The following is a 22,772-nucleotide window of genomic DNA, read 5'->3' as shown; positions in this document are numbered from 1 at the left end:
CGGCAATTTTAAAAAAAGCGGAAGTACAAAATAAAATATAGGAATATTTGTTTGAATATTGAGAAGCAGCGCTACGCTCGACGCTCGTTTGTGATTGGTCAAAATAAGCGCGCCCATGTCAGCTGTGTGACACAGAGTCGCCAGTCGTCCGTCGTAGACGCGGATTCGTGCAAATGGCGTCACTGCCAGTATGAGCGAGCGTATGCCGTCTAATAACGCGTACGGGCCTCGTCCGGGCGCGGCGCCGCGCGGCCCAGCCTGACGGCGAGCGTGAGTGTGACGATATTGGTCGAGATCGAAGGAAAATTAATACAAGGGATCGTTAAATTTCGTCGTCAAGTTGCAACGGTGTGTACGTATCAACGACGAGTGGTGACACGCAGTGAGGAGAGGTGAGTGTCAGATAGGAAAAAAGTCGACAATAAGAACTGTGACCCCTACGAGAAGTGCCGTCTTACGCATACATGCTTGTAATTCGCGAAATAAATGCATACAATTATATAGCAGACGTTACAGACGCGTTCTCGATCATCGACAGATTTTTTCTAAATAAACGACGAATCTATACTCTACAGTCTTTTCGCTCACATCGTTTCAATGCGGAAAGATTTTATGAGTTGTAACGTAGTATAAGAAGCGCGCGATACGATCTCTAGTGCAGTAAGATAAAGACAATACTTCGAAGCTGATTACCAAGCATCTTTTAAAGCAGGATAGCTTAAGTAGGATGAAAAGAAACGAGCAATATATACGCGCAGTAGTTTCCTCGTTCGATTCGGATCATACTAAATCGTGACAGGTGCCATGCGTGTATCATTGCCAAATCTATCGTGATGCTCTGAAATACTATATTTTGTCTTGTGTATATTTTCACAGAGCTAAAATACTAAAAATTCCTATTATTTAAACGTAATTCGAAGAACTCCCATACGTTGTATATTTTATCGTTTAATGCGTAAATCTGCAATCGTGAATTCTGTTTATCTTTTACAATGATTAGAAATTTTCTTATCGTCTTTGGTGGAAGTTTTTGTAATGTTGTTATTCTGACAGACTATTTGAATATGCCGTTGTTATCGCGTAATCAGAACGGCCATGTTTTTCCCAGCTAAAAAACACGTTTCTCGTGGCCACGCGCACGTGTGGGCGAAGCAGAATGTTTTTGTTTGCGCCGCGGCGAGTTCCTAAATACGACTGACGGTTGCATAAGCGATTGAGGTGTGCCCATCTGAAAAGAGTTCTGGCGTCTTATAAAAACTCTAGGATCGTTTCTATCTTCGATACTGTCAGCCTGTGAGTGATACAGATTAGAAAAAGAAAGACGCAGTTATACCAATGTTGCTTTTCCATACATAAAGACAAGTGTTTAAACAAAATAGAATTACAATGGCACATCTGATAAAGTACGCATGGTATTTTTCAATTACGTCACGGCGTAAAGTGTTATCCTCGCGTACGATCGCGCATTTCCTACACTTCTAGTTTATCGACGGAGTCCACGAGTGTGGAACACATTTTCGCGATAATAAAATTCGCGTAGTTATATTGGCACGCCTAACATTTTGTTTTCTATAAATATGACAGAATTTTTAAAAGCACGAGGAAAGGAAAAAACCTTCGTGTACGAGTGGATAAAGCGGTTAACCTATACGATACGAAGTGACATCGGGGTGAAAGGGCATTAACACTTTTAAGATAACAATGTCGTGGAATATTAAGATCATTTATTAAATAGAATTGTTGCAAAGGAAATCCGTCCCGATAAACTCACTTGCGTCATATTACGAAACAAAAAAAAAAAAAGAAAACACGCATAGTGAATAACGTTAGTAAAATTACGATGATCGTTATGCTAACTTTGGAATTTTTTATCGACATTTTCCGACATTTTATTTCCTCCAAAAGCAACACGTTTGGAATCATAATTGCATAAAGCCAAATCGATCGCGGTTAATAATGCTGGTAAATTCCAACGCGTTTATAAAGATATATCGTCAGCTGTTAATACTTGGTCGATAAACGAAAAGAAATATCTTCTATCCCCGAAACCGGTTATAACGGATTAACCTGTAATTTACGATATCGAATACCGACTGTTCAATGCCTATTAGAAATGGACTTCGATTTCCGTTAGACGTTTTCGTAACATGTATCCCGGTGAAGGTTTCCACGTACTTTTATTAGAAGTGTCTAACACGTGTTGCATATTAAAATCGTCGAACCGTTGAACGTCCAAGTTAACCTATTACACCTCGTAAGATTTTCGTGAATCGTATCAGTGAGATATCAGACAAATTTTTATAATCTATTCGGATAAATTTAATCTCCGAATATTTTCTACAAATTAATACAAATGATAAAAGCGTGCACTAAGAAAATAATAGCAGGCATTAAATGTATCTAATTCTTTTCCAACACTTGTAACTAGATATCGGTCTTTCGCGTTATCGCGCGATGTGTTAATGAATTCTGTCATTGGAACCTAACCTCAAAAACTTTCTAATATTCATCGGATCTTGGTTACGAGTAGGAATCCAAATGTTAGTTGCACGTAAAACGAAAAGTCCCAAAAGTAATATTACGCTCATATACGATAACGTCGTGGAAAGAGGTAAATTAATTATAATCGATTACGACTTATTTTTACGCAAATATTAAACGGTGCGTTCCACTGATCGCCGGTAGAGCGGAAAAATAATAATTAATCGCCAAATATACGTGGTGTTTAATTTTAAACATGGGGATATCCACGGTCCTCTCGAGAAAGTCACTAACCATTGAAAATTCTGGCGCGCAGTCACGTTTTCATGGAAACGGTTAAGCCGAAACGACATTTTTAACGAACTTCGGTCGTTCAACTGCGTATGAAGGTTGTTTACATGTTCCGCATCTGCGCATCGGGGAAAAGGCTGTCCCACGGAATTAAGTGCAACAGCTGTTTTCGTGACGTTTAAATATAATTGACCTCGCGATTTTTTCTCCAAAATTTCTCTTTTATTTTCTCCACCTTTTGACTGATAACATCGCGATAACTCCAGTGTTGGCGTTTCATTTAACACGGTGTCAATAGATCATAATTAACCGTTTTACGAAAGGGTTGACTGTAAAATGGTATCGTGAGACAAAAGCTAGAAAATTTGAAAAATGAACAACAAGGTGTGCGAGGTTAACGAATAGAAGGAAAATACGTCGTGCGGAAACAAAGTTCATATTAATGAACGTAAAGATAGGCATCCATCGAACAGGGGATTTTAAGCTTATCAGTCGTTCGATAAAGACATTTGTTGTGTCTGGCGGGAAGGACTCGTTCTATCGGAATTGAACGTATATACTTCGCAGCCTAGAGATTTCGTGAAACGAGGTCGACCAACACCACTAAATTCCGCGTTAGCGACCTCGTTCTACATCTCTGTAGTTCTGTATCGTCGACTTACCAAAGTTTAAAAATAATTGTCAGCTTGTATCTTGCTTTCCAAATATATTCCAAGTTTCTTTTCTCGTTGGCCCGTGCAGCAACGTAGCCCTAATGTATCGTACTCGTAACGCGGGGTGGCGCGCTAAGGCGCGGTATAGTAAGGCAGTGCGCTTAATCCAGAGCGCCTCTATGTTGCGGTTGCTGAACTAACAAAAAATTCCTCGATATTTCGCGACGTCATTAGTAAATTTCGTTGATGACCGAGAACTAACGTAAAATCGACCGAAAATAAACACGGGTCGCGTTAAAAACGATGAAATGAAAATAAATATATATTAAAATATAGAAAAGAAAAATGTTAAAAAAGAAAAATGTGCGTGAGAATGCGTATCGACGCGACTGTGCTCCGCAGAGTGGCGCTACAGAGGGATGCAGGCCGAACTGATGTACAGAAAGCCGTTAACCATGATGACGACGACGCCGAGCCAGAGTTTCCATCGTCCTGGTATGGGGAGGAAGGAGAACAACGACAGAGACTCCCGCGAAACCATACATTCTGGCCACTTCATGGTCTCTGACTTCGAGGCAGAGGCCCAGGACGACGAGGACGAGCTCGCTGTCCCTGTGCCGGACGAGGAGGCTGCCAAGGTGGCGATCATCGCCCCTCCTGGACTGCTCGAGAGATTCGTCAGCATCTCCTCCAACGACAAGAGTCCTCAGCAGCTCAGCATTGAGACATCCTTGAACAAGCTGTTCCAATGCATGTCCCTGGCGTACAGGTGAGTTTCTCTTTTCCCTCGGTTTTCCTTCGCTCAACCTGCTGTTCTTTTGCTCGTTTCGTTAGGTCACTAGCACTGCGAAGAGAAATCTGTTGCGCTCTGTAGATGGCGCGATACCAGGAACATCGATTCGATTTCAGTTTCTAATCCCGTTCGAACTAAACCATCGTCTATTCTGTCTTTGTAGAGAGGTGTTTTAGAGGAAGTTTCTCAGATTAGCGCAGAGGTAACTGAAATACGAAGTCGACCCTTATGCCCAGGAGAATCCACGAAACACCATCTTATCCTTTCCTGCTCCATCGTTTATCATACCGTTGCTGAAAAGGATTTTAATAACAAAATCCTTCGAATAATTATACGATCCTCGTATAAATTTTGCTCTGCCAACGAAGTAATCCGAAATATTACAAATTTGTATAAACCACGGAAGGTAATTACAGGAAGATATTTATACAAGCCTCTCGATAAACAAACGATTTCAATTTACATACTGTCACTCCAGGTCGATCAAACAGTCCGAATAATTGTAACCAGTACTATATATACCAGTAACACATGGAGCTGGCAGAGAGTATGCTTCTCTGCCAATTAGGAAGATCGATCATAGGTGATAGAAGTCATCGCCGAGAGGAAGGAGAATCGAACTTTATACCATGATGCCACTGATCAGAAACGATGGGAAGCGTCTTGCGCTCGTCTCGTAACAGTCCCGTGATTGCAATATGTCTAGGCGTTTTGCAAGAACCCGGCGCGTGTCGCTCCCTCTCGCAATCGGCTCCCTCGGGAGATTAGTAGGGCAGCGCAGATTCCAGTTGTATTTCGAGCTCGGCAACCGGACAAATGCCGTGCCGCCGGCATTCCGGCTGATAACGGACAATTGAATTAATGAAGAAGAGGCCGTAGAACCAAACGACAACATCGCAATTAAGCTCGGCCTCGACGAAGCCGACAGGCCGCCTCCGTGACAATTTCCGTTTTCCCTTTACGGGACCGTTTGAACCCCCGCCATTCGCTTCCTTCGCGTCGTTTCCTTTCGACGTTTCGATCCACCAAGACGAGTTAACTCGTCGTTAAATAATACGTTCATCGATGAGTCTTTCTCTTTCAATTCCTGTCGATGATCGGTTTCATTAAGGGGTTGCTTCGAATCTAATTTTCGAATTCTAAAATCTCCAAATATCTTTGTAATATGAATATTTTATTTCGAACACTGGAGTCTCGACGAAATCTTTGCATAAATTTGTATCAAGTATAAGTGTAAAGGAGATGAACGATAGCATAACGATATAGGAAAGTATTTAATCCAGATTCCTATATTAGTATGCTATTATCTGAACTCTTTTTGGATGCAGTTCACTCTTGTGTCTTATCAACTGTAGGATCGAATGTACCGAAAATATGACTGATGGCAGTTTCATGACATATTTTCCTCCATTCGTCAATTTCTCGAACATTTATCGTTTCGCATCTTTTCTCAGCGAAAATTTCAAGTCGCGAAAGTGATAAAAGAAGGTCTCAGCATATCGAGCAACTCATCTGTAGCCTTTATCGCGAGCAAAGCGATTTTATCCCGTTCTTGTTTTTTAATAACGGACTAACATATGAATCAACTAATTAATCGAACGCTGGGAAGTTCCAAAAAAAGATGCTTTCCACGTTTGACAAGTGTCGATCGATTATAAGGGATTAAAACGTCTCCGATGCGAATGCAAGCCTTTGAAGATTAGTCTGGCGATCGTTATATCGATAGAATGAACAGCGAGCGGTTTAGCGTTGTTTTCTTCTCTCTTCTCCTTTTTCGTTTCTTTTGTTACCGAGAGCTGCTTTTTGAAATTCGTCTATACGTTGAAAACAATGGATATCGAGAGTCTAGTACCGAGTGCAGAGTAATCAAGAGCGAAACGGTGCTCGCTGCTCGAGTATTTTTAACGTCGAATCGGCCGGACGGCGAACACCTCTGCCCCATTGGTTATAAATAAATATTTCGTCGGCTGTTTATCCCTAATTAAATTGTTACTCCTCTGCAATCTCGTGGTATCTTGCTTTCGCGGGGCAACATCCTCGTGTGCGATGCAGAAGAGGGAAAAGAGAGCGCAAGATCGTTTTGGTCGAACCGAAATCGGTTGTAGGATCCTCGTAATGGCTTCGTTCGAGTGACCATATTGTCTCTACGTACTCGAAGATTTTTGCAGGATTGGAGGATTTTTTCGCTATAGAGAAATAGTATTTGTCTAGTCTTTGTCTCGCACGGGACACTCGTTTCGTTTGCTAGATTTGCGATGGAGAGGCAACCGAGTGCAATGGGTTCAAACGAATTTTCACGTTTCATCGTCGACTACAATGTAGTTATCGCGCGACTCTAATTATCAGATATTGTACACGATATTTCATAGCGATCTAGCCGATCGGAAACGACCTTAACTCCTAAACGGGACACGCGTGAAAAATTCTAAAACCGAGGCTTTTTAACTTACCATTTTCCTCTCGTGGTATTCCGCACGCGCTCACAGTAACTTATAATCGTCCGAGCAAGAACCGATAATCGTTGAAAAATAGGAAATCTAGGAACTGGGAAGCAAATAAACAACCTCTTGGAATTAACGCGAGGCTATAAATTATTTGCAGCAAAGTGTAGGAAAATCGTGGCCATTTATTACTCTTGGTCTTTTGTTTCTACGATCGTCGCGGAGATTTCTTCACGGCTATTTTCTTGCGGTTAGAATGATCGAAACTCCTTAATTACGGGCAATTAGTAGTGCAGAACTGAACTGGAAAATTACAATGCACGGTCTACCACTTAGAGACACTGCGCAAAGGCAAAAGGATGGCGTGCAAAATGGTGAACTTTCAGACAATTGACTCTAGTATCCGATAGTTGGGCCATGCTCGGGATAATTAGGTACTATTTGGTCGATCAGTCGTTATTTCAGCCTGTCCTAGAGATTGGATAATAAATGAACCTGATATCATAATTCTGTGGATAGCGTTTCGTTGTTATTGTTCCGCCTTCCCGATGAAAGGGTTAATCGATTGATGATGATTTATGTCGGAACTGCAATTGGTCGCGCGAAGTGAAAAGACGTACATATTTTTATCAGCCGTGGAACAGTGATATTATTGTAATAATGACGCAACGTAAACGTCCATCTCGAACAACACGCTCGTAAATTACGTCTACGCGCTCGGCGTGTCGAGGAACGAGACGAAATTAAAAGAAAAAGAGAAAAGGAGAGAAAAATGGCGACGAGGGGTTCCCTTGGGTCTCTATTGGCTGAATGAAAGATACTCGTTCTCGTTTTCTTTTCTTTTTTTTTCAATTCTCTTTAATCCAAAAATTATATTATCGAGGCGATAGACTTCTGGGTCGGCAGTCGTATCAGGTGTATGGGTGGAATAATTTTGACAAGCCCCTTATCTTCTCGTTTGTGTGAGTGTCTATGATGGCTGATAAAACGCGGTGTATCTTATCGAGGTACTCGACTAATAATTTGCCCGATATTACACGGTATCGCCGAAACTTCTGAAAATCGAGGCTAACACGGTCTAAAAATGGCGCAGACCTGAGCCTGCGAGTTCCAAACTCCGATAGGACTGATAGAAACACGCCGGAAGAATGTTCGATCGTACAAGGTATACCTTTTGTAAGCAGAATAATTTTTTTAGCGCTCGTTATCTCGATTGTGTTTTGCTACCGACGCGGAGGATCGATGTATCGCTGTGTAAGCAAGCGAGGAGGAGATCGGTAGGGAGCGTATCAGAAATCGCTACTCGATGGTGACGAATAGGGACATTTATCTCGCGCCTTTTGTCCACTTTGCGTTACGTCCGCGTTTCAAGCCGCGGTGACGTCATTGTTGTCATTGCATCCTTCGACCGACATTAATTCCAGAGAATTTCGTGTTACGACCTTGTCGTCGTTACGTCAAATTGCCGATTCTCTTTCTCCTCGTTGGAGAAAGAAACCATTTCTTCGCCAGCTGCGTATTCGTGGTCCGATATGAAATCCCATGTTCGATGCAATGATTAAACGCAATCATTCGCCTAATTTTATCGATTCCTCGATTACTTCTGACTCGTTCAGAAGAGAATGAGGAAAAAGGCAGAAGTGTAATTACATTCGCTGTTAGGTGATTATTTTATGCTAATTGCAATCGACCTCTCGGTAATGAACGTATTTCCCGATTGCCATAAGTTCCGACAAGAGAATAGCTGGATTTTTTAGCTTTCGGTCTACGACTCCTTCCTCGTCTTCGACCTTTTTCCCGCGCCGAGTCAACGATTTCCTATTGCATCCGCGCTTTGTCACGAACCTAATTCGCTCGCTGTAAAATGTCAATGGATAAGTTATGCGACACTCTCGTTGACGTTCCTCTTTGATACCGTTCGACTCTTCGCTCGGCCCGATAGTAAACCAACACACGCGTTCGCATTATTCAACCAGGTATCGTGATTGTTCGATTCGATACTTGAATGAACGCGAGTAAATAACATTTTTCTTCCCTCTTCCTCCTTTATGTATCGCTCTATGTACATTGCCGGAAATACACTCGCGTGTTCGGACTTAATCGATTCGTGAAATAGAAACTGGGCGGTTATTTCTATTTTTACTGCTCGCTCATTTTTCACGCCTATTGTATCTCGCGGGGCACAGATAAAAATTGATAATCCAATATTTAAGTGATCTATCGTTAACACCGACACAACCAAACGGATCCAGAGTTGTTCCGACCTTTTCATTTTCATTTTCATTTTCAAATGGGATCGCATAGTTTCCAAGTTTCCAAATTTAACACTTGGATACGTCGAAAAAACCGTGTCTTTCGTCGATATGCAACGGAACTTCCGTGACTGAGAGAGAGATATATATCGAGAGAGGGTGACGAGGAGAGGAGAGACAGGGTCCTAAATAGCCTCGTGCAAGGGATCGCGCGGAACGCTCCGGGTCTCCGGTTGCACGGCAGCCGTTCTCTCGCGACACGCGTAACTCGAAAAAGTAAATCGAGCTAAATTACCGTAAAGGCCTGTGTGTTACAACGTGTCTTTTATCATGCAAGGCCACTGCGTCATCGTGCATAGACGCACCGCTCGCGTGTGCCCTGCGTTCCCCGCGAATATACGCGCGAACACGTTCGCCTTCCCATCGCGCACGAGACGTGCGTTTTCCCTTCTAACCACCGCGAATTTTCTCTTCACCCACCAACCACCCAATCACCTTCCTCCCCTCCCTACCCCCGAATCTCGATACTCGACTTTTCCCCCCGTTTTCCCTATCTCTTTTCCACCTTTATCTCCGCTCATCGTATTTGCTTATCGTTTCCTATCTGTCTCCCCATATGCTCTCCTCTCCCGTGTCCTTATCGGACCCCGATTATCGTTGCACATTCCTCTGAATGAAGCTGATCTGCACGCGCGTTGCAGTCACGCGAGTGGGCCCGATGACTCGCGTAATTCGACGACGCGCGGTTACTCGACGAGCTTTCGCTAATCCTCGTCGATCGCGTTGCGACGCGACGCTATGCGTCGATCATCCTCGGAAAACTTGTACTCTGCTCGCCACGCACTCTCCTCTGCCGATCAGATGATCGCGCCTCTCGTTCGATAGCGATAACAATGGCTGTGACGCAACGCGGTGGAGGACATAAATTTCTCGACGAAAGCATTTCGAAATTTTTCCCCGAACGCGCGTGATCAAACGGAACACGGTTGCAAACACGCGATTATTTACGACGAAGATAATACCGCGTCCCACGAAGCGATCCGAGCCGCGAACGCTCATTTCCGAGTCGAAATCTTCCGACTGCGAGTCCCCGGATCAGCCACTCAGACATTCAAATTTTATTCCGAGAGCCTCGAACCTCGTCGCTGTCGCATCATTGTCGCCGACGTGTGTCGTAAACAGCTCTATTAATCGGAGCCACCCGAACCACCGAGTCACCTCGATTACGGGAATTTACGTAATTCCGATCCCGAGACGAGCGAAGCTGCGGGCCCCGATGGTGTGTGGCGTGAGAGAGGAATGACAGAGGGGTACCGGGACGGAAATATTTAACAAATTCCATGACAAACGATGATAATCGACTTTGCTCCTCCCAGTTTGATAGATCGTGCCATCGGCAATGCGGCGAGCAAATAAATCGTTATCTGATAACGGGACGCTCGCGGCTAATTAATCGCGGAAGTATTCATCGCGAGTGGGAAGAGAGAACAGGTAGATTTCGCGGGAATGAGAAGAGGAGACTCTGTCTGAATACGGTGGCTGGATCGCGCGACGTGACTTCGCGATTGCGATCACGCTTTCGTCGGTTTGTTCTGTAAACTCGTCCAATCCCCGATAACGATTTAATTGTTTTATTAATGGACGATGATGAACTGTGTGCTACATAGGCGGCTGAGGGGTCCCTGTGGAGCAGAGATACACGCGATGGTAGCCTACACACGCTCCGATTTCTAATTTTTCTCTTCCCTTTTTTTATTCCGAGGACGTGACGAGTATGGGAGTGTTCGGTTATATCATTAACAAACGAATATCATTTTTATTCGCTTTTTGTAGAGGCGCAGATATTCTAAAACGGGAAGGGTCATATCGATAACGATTTGGGAAGTGTGAGTCGTCGGACTTGATAATTCCGGGTCAGGAATCTCTGGCTGATAAATGGTCAGTTCAGATACTAGTTTTATATTCAGACTTTCTGTCTCGCAATCGTTTATCTACCGGCAGACAGCGCCGAGATTTATTTTCCTCTGCTTGGATTTTAATTAACCTCGAGTAGCCTCTGCGAACGCGCGAAACGTTTCTGGCAGAAATTCGAAGGAATTTGAATGTAGTCGCTTCGGAGACATTGTTCTAACGCATTAGAAATTCGTAACGGGATATCTGACGGGTGTATCAGTCAGGTATAACCGTGGAACAGTTGGGCACGATTGCCAACGAAACGTTTGGCCAGTAACGCGTTAATGTTCGATATCGTGCACAGCGCGAAGATTTCGAGCAACTAGTCACTGGCCTCTCGTTCCACTCGTATGTCTCCTTATCTAATCGTTCGATCAGAAAAATGAAAATGCTGGCAGTGGACTCGGATGGTCAGAGTCTAATGCCTAGAAAGGAAGAGCGAGGCTCGTCGCAACGTGAACGTTTAGTGGAAATCTTCCTATCATTCCTAACTGTTGGCTTTTCGACGACGGTATATCGGTGCGACAGTCGATAACGCGAGTTTTACTCCGAGAAATTAACGTAACCGTGAAATACCATGATCTATGACCGCGTAGATCATCGACGACCACTCTTGCTTTCGTTCGAACGATTCCGATCGACGTGGCGGATGAGAAGATGGCCGTTTTAACTGTTAATCGATCCCTCGATTGATCGGTGAAAAAGCAAAGGATCAAATTCGCGCTGAGAAACGAAGGAACGTGTATCGCGTTATCTCCGATCTATTATTAAACATCAGATAAAAGTAAATTAAATTCCTCGTCTACTTATCAACGATCTTCCGTGACTGAGCAGTGAATACGAAAACCGTGTGCATTCGAATCGTGAGCCCGAGAGAGCCGATCCGTCGATTTATTTTTACCATTCTCCAGAGTAAGTCTCTCTTTGTCAAACGCGAATTTTCTGCGAAAATCCTTGGCGAACGATGAGCGATGAGGCTTGGAAGGGTATGCACGATCGAGGAACGCATTTTTCTCACGAGCTGGTCGACTTGATCGGCCAACGAATCATCGTTGTTTTCACAAAATCCGTGGAAAGCCCCCTAGTATTTTGGTTACCCTGGTCTCGTTCTCCTCGGCTTATATTTAGAACGGTTCGCCGCGATGGAATAAACAGGGTAAAGTGTTTGCTGTGGCCGAGCAAACACGGCTCTGGCCGACCATAAATCCCTTAGCGTTTCGTGCGAATCGGAACTCGTCCCGTGACACTGTCTCAGAGATCACGCGATCCAGCTAGATTCGGAGGATTCAAGCCGACTTTGAGTATCCGTAGATCTAACGAGCTTTGCTTAGGCCGCTGTATCGAGAAGAAAGTTTGCTAAGGTTCGAGGAAACGTCGCGATAGCGACGATGGCTTAGCCTTTATTGGGACTGGCAAACTTATCGGGATGCTTGAAAGCTCGGCTGATTAGCCGTCGAGTATTTTACGACGTTAAACTTGCACGTTCGACAACTTCCTCGAATTATACTTCGCAAAGACAGATAAAACTCTGTTTGCGTTCTATGAGCTGTCTCGAGTTTTGCAGCTGTTTGCAGAGAATTCGTCTTCTCTCTTACAAACATGTCCCTCTGGATCTTGTGTTCGCGCTGGATTAAGATAACCAGCTTTGGCCTGGCGAGATTTTACGATCGATCCCGATATGCATGCCTTGTTTCTCGTTGTTCGACGTTTCGTTGAACGTCTATCGATAAACAACGAAAACCGGGTTTACAAAATCGTTTACAGTCGGTATGACGTATGGGCACTTGAATTTGTTCCAGACAGAAACTGACATCGCCCAAGTGGAATCGGTTCAAAGGGATCAGGCTGAGATGGAAGGACAAGATTAGACTGAACAACGTGATATGGAGGTGCTGGCACATGCAATGTAAGGAAACTCGTGTGCGAACGTGGAACCACGGCCGTGAAAGCACGCTGGTTTGGACAATCGGAAGATCGTCTTTGAATAAGATATCATAGTCATAGAATAATTGCGAAACGAAGAACGTCGGGTCGTGTAGAGCTACTTCCAAGATGGCTAGGAGCGCGCCGAGTAACCGGAAATACTATATGTAACTCGGATCGACTGGTTAATTTTGCTGACCTTTAACAATCGTTTCGCGCGATAACCCGTAGTCGCTCGTGATAACGTCGCGTTATTCGTTTTATTTTTCTGCTCGCGACGGTGGCATCCTTTCCTACGGGTGAACTGTCATGGCCGACGGTTGCGGACGAGGGTCATATGCCGTTCATCGGAGTACGAAAAATCGGCCGTTAAATTCGATTGTCACCGTGAAGTGAAAATCCAAGATGACGAAACTTCTATCGCATTCGTAAGACTCGTAATAATCTGGAAATTACGTAGATCGAAATCAGCGTTCCTCGGGATTCTTAGGCTCGAGTTACACGATTATTCGAGTACGTTTGATTTGATGCGCGATAATTTTCGAATCGATCGACTCGAGTCATTTAGATTTGTCCGATGATACGACGAGTTACGTCGGTTGGATTTATATCATTTCGCGCAGATCACTCGATCCAGCGCCGCTTATCGATCGCTCGAACCGTTTTTCGGACAATCGATTACGTCGTTCGAAATTACCCTTCCTCGTCCGCTCGTTTATCCCGGTTTCTCCCACATGTAATCGAAAATCTCGTCATCCATGGCGCGATATACTCCCGATTGCGATAGCCCCGTGATAGCGTAACGATCTCTTTTTCGTAACGCGGGAAACGCATGTCCCATGGTGTCCCAATTTACCCGTGCCCCGTTTTATTCGCCTCGCGCCGATTTCGAGCTGGCTCGTCGCGAAACCGGCGTTTCTCTTCGCTTTCGTAAAAGTCGAAAAGAAAATGGAGCGTAACCGCGTTTTCCATCGAGTTACGATCGAAAAACAAAGGTAGCGAGATAAAGCGTAATCTAAAGCCAAATTAAATTGATTCAAGATATCCTACCGCGAAAATAAGGCGATACGGTAGATAGGCGCCGCGGTGTTGTACAAAATAAAGAAATATCTTACACGTGACACACTGGTGACAAAGAGAGCTCGCTATAGGCCACTGCCGCGGTTTCTCTGCGTTTTTCTGCCAAGTCGCCAGGTCCGACTCAGTATCGCGAACACCGTCATGCCAGAAAATTCGAAATTCTGCCCGCGGTGATATCTCGTCGACGCGTACCTCCGTTCGGCTTCGTATCTTTCCGATTTTTCCCATTCTCTCGATTCATCCACACCGGAACTATCGAATGAGTCATACTTCCGACGATCGGTATTGTCCTTCCTTTTTTATTTTCTTTTTTATATGTTTCCAAAGTCGACTTAAAATCAACGAAAGCATCGGCAGAGTAAGCGAGGTAAAGTTCACGCAAGGAGGTGACTAAAAAGAAATCAAGATCAAGGTCTTCGGATGGGTGACGTAAAATAGTTAATGACTACGTTATCGGTCGAACGTGGAACGATTTTTCGCTTCTTCCCCCTTTTTTATTTTTCTTTTTTCATGCGTGACGATTTGTATCGTTATCGTCGTATTGACGTTCCAAGTTAGATTAACGAGAGAGGAAAAGGGTATTTCGAAATTGCGCGATCGCGTAGGTAATAAGATGTACTTTTAAATAAATCGATCCGCTCGAATTGTGCAAGACATCGGACACGCGTAAACCCTATCTCGTTCACTGACATTTCGATCGTGACGAACGCTATTTTTAAATTAGCCGCGTGCGCGGCCCCGTGCCGTCGATTCTTCGCTTGTCAACCTCGAAAATTATGGTTCAAGTCGATAGGTCGTAAATAATCGACTTTATTCGCGATATAACGCGTATCGATCGATAACCGGATTCCGATATTTTCGACGAGTGCACCGGCGAAAGAAGAGAGTAATTCCCCGTTCGTTGACACTTGTGTCGTGAAATATCGTAGTGTTAGCATATTTTACGAATCGTTCCTTTGTTCGTCGACGCAGTAGATTTTGTATTTTTCATTGATACGATACACAACCGAGAGCGATAACGGATTGTTTACCGCATGTAGGTAATTGTTAAAAATACATCGAACGATGAATCATTGATTCCTGTTTTTTCCTCGGCACGAGTGTTCGTGATCTTGAGACAAATATTTTGCGTACTAGACTGCGTAGAAAATTCCCTTTCGAGCTTTCACTTTGTTTCTTTGAAACGGATTAACACTTCCATGAACTTGGTTTTCTTGTATGCTTTCATTCGGGCCGTTAAGGTTAACCTTACTTCAACGGTCGCCATACTTTAAAGGATAAGCCCCTCTCTTTTAACGCATCGTCTTTGTCTTAGCTCCAACACCTCGACTCATCGCTCGATATTATTCTTCGACCAATTCCCATTCTACCTCGATTTTCTTCTTCGAAGAAAGAGACGAATGAACTATAAACGAAGCATAGGACACGAGGAGGAGGAAGTGTGGCGAGTAGGAGGCGTCGAACGGAGGGAATTCGGTTCATCGAATTTAGTTCGCAGTTGAAACAGCGTTGCAGGACTTTGTACCTGCCGTCGTTAGTGATAACGAGAATTATTTCGCGAATACGCTACAAAATGCGTCGCCGTAAAGTCGGCATCGGGACGCTTGCGTCTCTGCTTCACTGCGCCGAACATGTCGATCATGGCCGTAGGTCGAAGGGCAGCTAACTAATCGTTTCGAACATTCACGTGGTCGACTGGATTAGATTCGTCGAAGGAGTACGCATCGTGGTTCGTATACGTGATTCTTTTGTGTACAACGTGAACACTATTATCCCCTTGTCCAAGTACGGCCGCTTGTGACGTATAAATCGAACGAAGAGCTTGCGCGACACGAACGGAGGCATTGTCAACTAAAATTGCGTTGCCGCTACTTTTGGAGGCGCTTTCGGTCGGTCGTGGTTCCTTTGAATCGGTGCACGCGCACTGAGTCTCATGTCGACGACACCGTGATCGCGACTGGAATTCTTTTATTTGTTAAAACAGGTGTTGAAAATAAGAATATAAGAGTTCAATTTTTTTTTTTTTTTTTTGCTATTTTTTTTTCTTTTTTTTCAAAGGATCGATGGTCACTGAATTGTGTTGGAGTAAAATGAATTTATGTCGTTTCAGTTATATTGAAGCAGAACACGCTGGTGTGCCAGTTCGCGTCTCCGTTGGATGTTGATACTCATAATAAACCCGAGGTACGTTTGCTTATCATCGGGTGATAAACGTTTCATGCTTATGAAGCATCGTCTTTGCGATGATGTATTAATATAGGGTGTTTCAAAGTATAAAGCAAAGGAAATGCAACGATATGTCTTTATTTGTCCTTTTTTAATTTTAGAAGATAGAAGGAGATTACTTAGAATTACAAGTTGACGAAGATAACTGCGTTTTGGTCGACCTTGTGCCTTTATCATTGCTAAATGCTTCAAAATCAGAACAATACAAAAGTAACATGAAAGTACACGTACGAAAGTCGAACGTGTCTTGAAAGCTTTTCTATCTTTAAACAGTGATTGTTAAACAATCCGTACTTAAAATAGATTACAATTGAGTTAAGAAGCCTGTGACGTATGCACTTCAAACGGGCTTTGTAAATACAGGGTAATGGAATGTCTAAATCGTGTCTGTTGAATTTCCGTTATTTTGCAATCAGAAATCGTACGGTGGTCGCTATGTTTAGAAAAAAAGATGATACTGAAAAATCAGTGGAAAATGCAATTTTTGTTCGACAACTTTTAATGTTAAAAAAGCATTAAAGCGATAAAGAACAAATTATTTTTTCATGCTTTTTATTTGATATAACACTATAATTGAAACACCCTGTAGTTTGGAATAAGGGAATTTGATCGATTTCAGTTGTAAACTTTTGTAGCTTGGTAATAAATTTCAAAGATGCGTTTTTATCAGGCGGTCGTCTTAGAGGGAAAATATTGGAAGCGAAAACTTGCCGCCGTCACTGCAGAGTACAAGAAATGGCGTATGTTCTACCGGAACAAGATCCTTGGCTGCACGAACAAGGATGGCACCGAGATGGTATTTATCTACCTAAAAGTTACAAATTTGGATATATAAATTGTTTTTACACGAAAAAAAATGAAATACTATTTCTGATAATAATTGTTGCTTTTCGAATTCTCCCCGGAAATAAATACTAATGGGAGCAGAAAGAATTTTAAAAATGTTTTGTATCTCGATTTTACCGATTTTCTAAGGATCACTGATATTTCTTATTCACAGTAGAAAACGGTATCATTTCAGATGGAATCGATGGACGTATTAGGTTGGGGCAATGGATTGGGAACCTCGGGCAACTTTGGAGCAGGTACAGGCAACACACACGAAGAGACCAGTGGGACTCCAGAAGGAGAGAGTATGATGGTTGATGAAGATTACATGGACCTTATGACTGATACGTTATTTTCAACAATCAGTTCAAATCAACCAATATACTTTCCCGATCCCAGAGAAATTGGTAACTTGCTAAATCAAATTGTTACACAAGAGTACGGTTAAAGAACGACAAAGGAACGCCGACACGGATGAAAGCGATAAGAATATGTATATCGATGGTTACGAATTGTAATATGGAACAAAAACAACTGAAATTAAAGCGAAATCAAAAGATCTGATTAATACGTGAATGAAAAAACAAATTACATGATAAATATTATTTCAAGTACTTGTTTATAATTGCAGCGCGAGGAGCTAGTCTGGCGGATTTTATACAACCGAGCCTGGGACCGCTCCAGCCAAATTTAGATGATTTTATGGACACTCTTGAACCGTTACAAGGTAGCGAATCAACATGAAACGGATAATGATTTATCGATAAATGGTAATCATTGCTAATATTATCTTTTAGAATTTTTAAATTCGAAATTGCCCCCTGTTCCCGAGGAGGACGACATGTTTCGAAACAGTACCTTAAACGCAAACTATCCTGATCTTGACCTGATGACGCCTATGAATCAGATCAACGAGTTGAGCCAAGAATCGGCGGTAAAGAATGAGCAAGCCTCACACCAGCCAGCGTTAGCACAGAACGAACAAGGAGGTACTATACAGAATCTTCAATATACCGCTAAAATATATACTCAACCTCAACCAGAGCCAACAAATGCGTTCAGGAATACTATGTGAGTATTAATTATCTGTTACTTAGAATTTTTTGCAATGAAATCCTATTTTATTTTTTACATCTACGTCATAGTACTCTGGGTGAGACGTTCAGTAACATCCAACAAAGCTATGTACCCTCTCCAACCAGTCAACCTGTCAGGGAAAAGAGTCGACCAAGTAGAATGTCTACAAGGACTAATCGAGTGATTCAGCAATCTCAGCAACAACGAAACACGTATCAACGAACTACACAACAAAATTCAACGTATCAACAAGCTTCACAGCAACCTTACGCTATGGAGATTCATCCCGTTCAGCTAACACCAATTCAAAATCAAGTGCAAATGACAACGTTAAATGATCAGTCTGTTCACGCATCTCAAATTTCATCTATTGCTGGTCATGGTCAAAATTTGGTGACTGTACAACAAAATTTTGGACAAACGAATTCTACAGTGTCGACTCAGCCCAGGAGTATTAGACCTCTCCCACCAGTCGCACCTATATCAACAAAGCCGTACAAAGTCGTTCAACCGCAACCATGTTATAAGTTCTCCACTCTTCCGCAAAACTTTAATGCGCAGCAATGTAAATTCAACACCAATAATTTCAAGGTATTCGCAGATATGGCGTGATAAGTCGTGTTTCATTTGAATAATGCATCAACGAAACAAGAAACTATGATTAGCAACAGAATCAGATTATCGTAATATTTTTCAGACACACCCACCACAACAAGTCGTATCGGTTTCTGCGGAACAACCGTCGCAACCGTCGATACTGTTACAGTGCAGACCCTCCGGTTTGGATCTCACCACGCCAACCGTACAACCCACAAAATTGTTACCGCAACCTACCGTGTCGAATTCGGAGAAAGAGGAAGTTTTTGCTGTACCCAAGGTTGGTATATAAATTATGATAAATTTGTTACCATACATTTAGGAATAAATATTTGTATTTGATATAGCGTAAGAAATTAGAAATATTTACAGTAATAATGTTTTTCGTTTCAGTTTCAGATGAAAGTAAAGAATAGATCTCGAAGTAGTTCGTCGTTAACTGCACCAAGAATGCACCCAGCACCATTAGTATCAGCGGCGAGCGATCCTGCTCTAAATCTAAATAACAATGTTTTGCTCGCACAGTTACTCACAAATAGTATGTATTCTAAGAAATGTAACCTTTGTATGGTTAACTTTCACATATATCTTATGAATCGTTTAATGGCAACATAACACGCAAATTCTTGATAAATCGATCGCACGGTATTATTTATTTTGTCGATAAGGAATATTATGAGAACTTAACTATCATTACATAGACACATCTGGTGTACACACAATGAATATGCCGGCTGATAATATAATGCCGACAGTGAACCAAACAACCACTACTATGAAACACATCTTACCTATGCTTCCACCTTCAGCTTCGCCTTCGCAGGTGACGACCACTCACCATATTACTGCACCGGTCACTGTCCAAACTATGCAAACCTCAACAGTGCAAGTGCAACCACAACAGCAGGTATCTTCTTATATAGCATTATATTTTGAAGTCAAAAATTATTTAAATCAATGTTCAAGAAACAAGTTTCTTTCAGTGTTGTACAATCAATTTATAGTTTCTATATTATAATGATACCTATAGTAAGAGTAACTCTTTAGTTTGAACCACTAATAACTCATATAAAGATATAGATTACATAATATCGAGACCGACAATAAATCTTCACCTTGTACAATATATAACATGTTTAATTATATATTATATATTAGGCAATGCAGCAGAGTACTTGCGGCCAACAAATGTTATTAAATACGAACACCCAAGCGCATCAGCCACAAAATAGTCCCGGGTCACCGAAGGATAGTTCTAACGCGCACAGTCCTCAAGGGTTAAGTCTCAGTCCTTTGCATAGCCCTATGAGTATAGGGAGCCCATTGTCACCGAGTCGTGGTTACATAAAGGGTGAAACAGAACGGGGACAATATAAAGAACAAAGGAGAGTCGGGCACATTCACGCAGAACAAAAGCGTAGATACAATATTAAAAATGGATTTGATACGTTGCATAGCTTAATACCGCAGCTTAGTCAAAATCCGAATACGAAAATGAGCAAAGCTGCTATGCTGCAAAAAGGAGCAGATTATATTAGGCAGTTAAGGACAGAGCGGAATCAGTTGAAAGAGGAGATGGATAGTTTAAAGCATCAAATCGAGTGCCTTAATACGTCGATTAGGTAATAAGAAAGTCAAGTACAAAAGGAAAAGGCAATTATATTTGAAGAAGATTATATAATATTTATATATTGAATATTCTATTGCAGTAATTGTCAATCTATGCTTCCCGCAACGGGTGCTCCAATTTCTAGACACAGAACTAGTAAAATGAAGGAGATGTTCGACGAATATGTACGCGCACGTACACGGGAGAATTGGAAATTTTGGATTGTATCCTTTTTCTAAAGCATTTGATATGATTTCCCTTTTCTTTTTTTTGCTTATGATTCTACCTTTAAAATACCGAAATTTATATTTTCTTATAAAATAATTAGTTCAGTATATTACTGGAACCTCTGATGATTTCTTTCAATACCTCGGTATCAACCGCGAGTATCGAAGATCTATGCAGAAGTACAATATTGTGGGTTGAGCAACATTGTTCACTCGTCGATCTCAGACCAGGTTCGTGTCTATCGAAGGAAAATAGTAAAGTGGTACAGTAAAGTCATGTATACGGAAATATAGGTATTATTAGATTATATTTATAATAGTGAAAGTATTAATTACTTGGTACTTTTGATTGTAGCCGTTCTGAACTCCCTAAGATATCTGTCTACTGCCACTGATATTCTATCAGATCCTGGTCGCCTACCCGAAGAAGCACTCGCAGCAGTCAATCATACGGAACGGCGACGATCAACTCAGTGACCAATTATAATATGCGAATTCGTCGTGAAACGTGATTTGTTTATACGTTTAAAGGAACGAGCGAAAGAAAAGCAGTTACCGTAGCAGTAAGCCAATTTCGGAGAGAAACTACGTGAAAATTCTTAAGACGATTCTTTTTTTTATAGTAAACTTTCAGGTTTCTTTTTGCAACGATTGCGGTTGAGAATGGAAAGAACTTAAAGTGCAATTTTTTCCTATCCTTCTCAAAATTGTGATCATAAAATTTAATGATAACTGATTGTTAAAAAAAAAAAAGAGTATGTGAAGATGTACATGAATTTACTCACAAACGTTTAAAAAAATATATATTATTATATACAGACTGTTATAAATTTGGAATACATTGAGATTTGAACATCCTTTTTTTATAGTGGTTATCGCAATTATTCGTATAAGATATTAACAAAATGAAAATACATTTATATTTATTACATAATTATGAACATTACGTGTTTATGTTCATTCAGCATTAAAAAAAAATTATATATAACTTTGCATTCATGAATTGCGATAACAGATTTTTATAATAAATTCCTTTCTTTTTTTTTCTCTTTTTTTTCAATTTTTTTGTATTCATTCATCGAATTCGTTCTTATGCTTGCCTACATATACATGTAACACAGAAAAAAAAAGGAAGGAAAAATATCTAGAGCAAACCATTCCATTATATTTTTTACTATGCTTGTTTTTCACTAAGTACTATATTTGTGGCAAAGAGAAGAGAAAGAAATCATTATTTCTTAAAATTATTCTGTTTCTTTTTACATAACGTTTCTTACTACTTTTAAGGCAGATGTATTTGTAAAAATTATATTGCGGACTCAATCGTATGTTACGTTGTCGATATATTTTTATAATAGTTGAAATATAAATAACTTTCGTTAAAAAATCATTAAATTTAGAAATTCTTTTATTAAGATTGACGAATGAAGAATTTTTCATAGTAAATTAACATCAAGTAATTGATGAAATTCTTTTACATCACATAAAAATTTATACTTGAGTATACCTAAATGATGTTGGTGCCATGAAGTTGTAACGAAAGTCTGGTGTCAGAAACATAAATTGTAAATATTTGACAAATATGTAACTAATTATCTTTTTTACCATGAAAGCTACAGTGTAAAATTGAATATGTTAAAATATTTTCAACTTCAACTTTATATTCTATGATGAATATACAGCTGTTGATACTTGCATAGTAATAACTTTAACAGAATGAAAAGTTTATATTGGAGATAATTGAATGAATATGAAGCGAAAAATGGGTTGCTCACAAATTACAAGTTTATTATATACTATTAATGTTACAAAATATGAAGTTTTTAATACGAAATTTCATGTGATAATGTACAAATCATTTATAAAAGAATTCAGATATTAGAGCTTAAGCTATAAAAGACATCTGTATATTGGAACATTGTTATCTTTAAATACCGATTGTACATAGCAACGTTGTACGTTGTACGCGGCAAATAATCTTTGAGAATTTCTAAAGCTGTTTTACTGATTACTAAAATATATATTTTACATTTTATGAATACATATTCAATTAATCATTACAATATACAGTTGTCTTTTGTATAACTTTACATTGTATATGTATAAGTGATGAATAATATAAACAAAACAGAAAGGGATGTTTTTGTACAATATGTATCATATAATCATATAAAAATTCATGTATTGTTATTCAGTTGGTTACCTCTGGAATTAAATTTTACTTTCTTTTTTCCTATAAGCTTAACATGAAAAATTATTCATCTTTCAATTTTTTTCAATTAGTTAACTAAAAAAAAAATGTGTTTTATATCACATTTTTCATTGGATATTAATATGATAT

At 40.9% G+C, this 22,772-nt stretch overlaps 1 protein-coding gene across 5 annotated transcripts; it reads left to right on the top strand.

Moving 5' to 3' along the window:
• The first annotated feature begins 158 nt into the window (after positions 1–158).
• On the top strand, positions 159–21,023 carry Mondo (MLX interacting protein mondo). 5 transcript variants are annotated; one of them, XM_017911526.1, is made up of 16 exons: positions 159–392; positions 3,828–4,194; positions 12,664–12,770; positions 15,978–16,051; positions 16,764–16,889; positions 17,115–17,328; positions 17,553–17,648; positions 17,719–17,992; positions 18,067–18,589; positions 18,696–18,875; positions 18,989–19,133; positions 19,405–19,502; positions 19,754–20,217; positions 20,305–20,428; positions 20,533–20,662; positions 20,787–21,023. In XM_017911526.1, exons 2-16 carry the CDS (start codon positions 3,845–3,847, stop codon positions 20,906–20,908), a joined length of 3,027 nt encoding a protein of 1,008 aa, XP_017767015.1. In that variant the 5' UTR covers positions 159–392; positions 3,828–3,844; the 3' UTR covers positions 20,909–21,023. The 5 variants fall into 5 exon arrangements, with proteins under 5 accessions (XP_017767015.1, XP_017766999.1, XP_017767007.1 ...); XM_017911510.1 differs by having other exon boundaries at positions 19,297–19,502; positions 20,787–21,022; XM_017911518.1 differs by having other exon boundaries at positions 19,297–19,502; positions 20,533–20,694; positions 20,787–20,854.
• Positions 21,024–22,772: the final 1,749 nt, after the last annotated feature.

The sequence above is a fragment of the Eufriesea mexicana genome, unplaced genomic scaffold (genome assembly GCF_001483705.2).
Source record: "Eufriesea mexicana isolate 0111107269 unplaced genomic scaffold, ASM148370v2 scaffold474474834, whole genome shotgun sequence".
Lineage (NCBI taxonomy): Eukaryota > Metazoa > Arthropoda > Insecta > Hymenoptera > Apidae > Eufriesea > Eufriesea mexicana.
Note: the sequence above shows the minus strand (reverse complement) of the source record. Positions and strands in the feature narration are given on the sequence as shown.

Bases quoted from the DNA above. Each gene is read 5' to 3' on its own strand.
- Mondo (XM_017911510.1), top strand. From the start codon at position 3,845: ATGCAGGCCGAACTGATGTACAGAAAGCCGTTAACCATGATGACGACG. The intron at 12,771-15,977 runs GTAAGGAAACTC...ATGTCGTTTCAG, and splicing joins GAGGTGCTGGCACATGCAAT to TTATATTGAAGCAGAACACG. The intron at 20,218-20,304 runs GTAATAAGAAAG...ATTCTATTGCAG, and splicing joins TGCCTTAATACGTCGATTAG to TAATTGTCAATCTATGCTTC.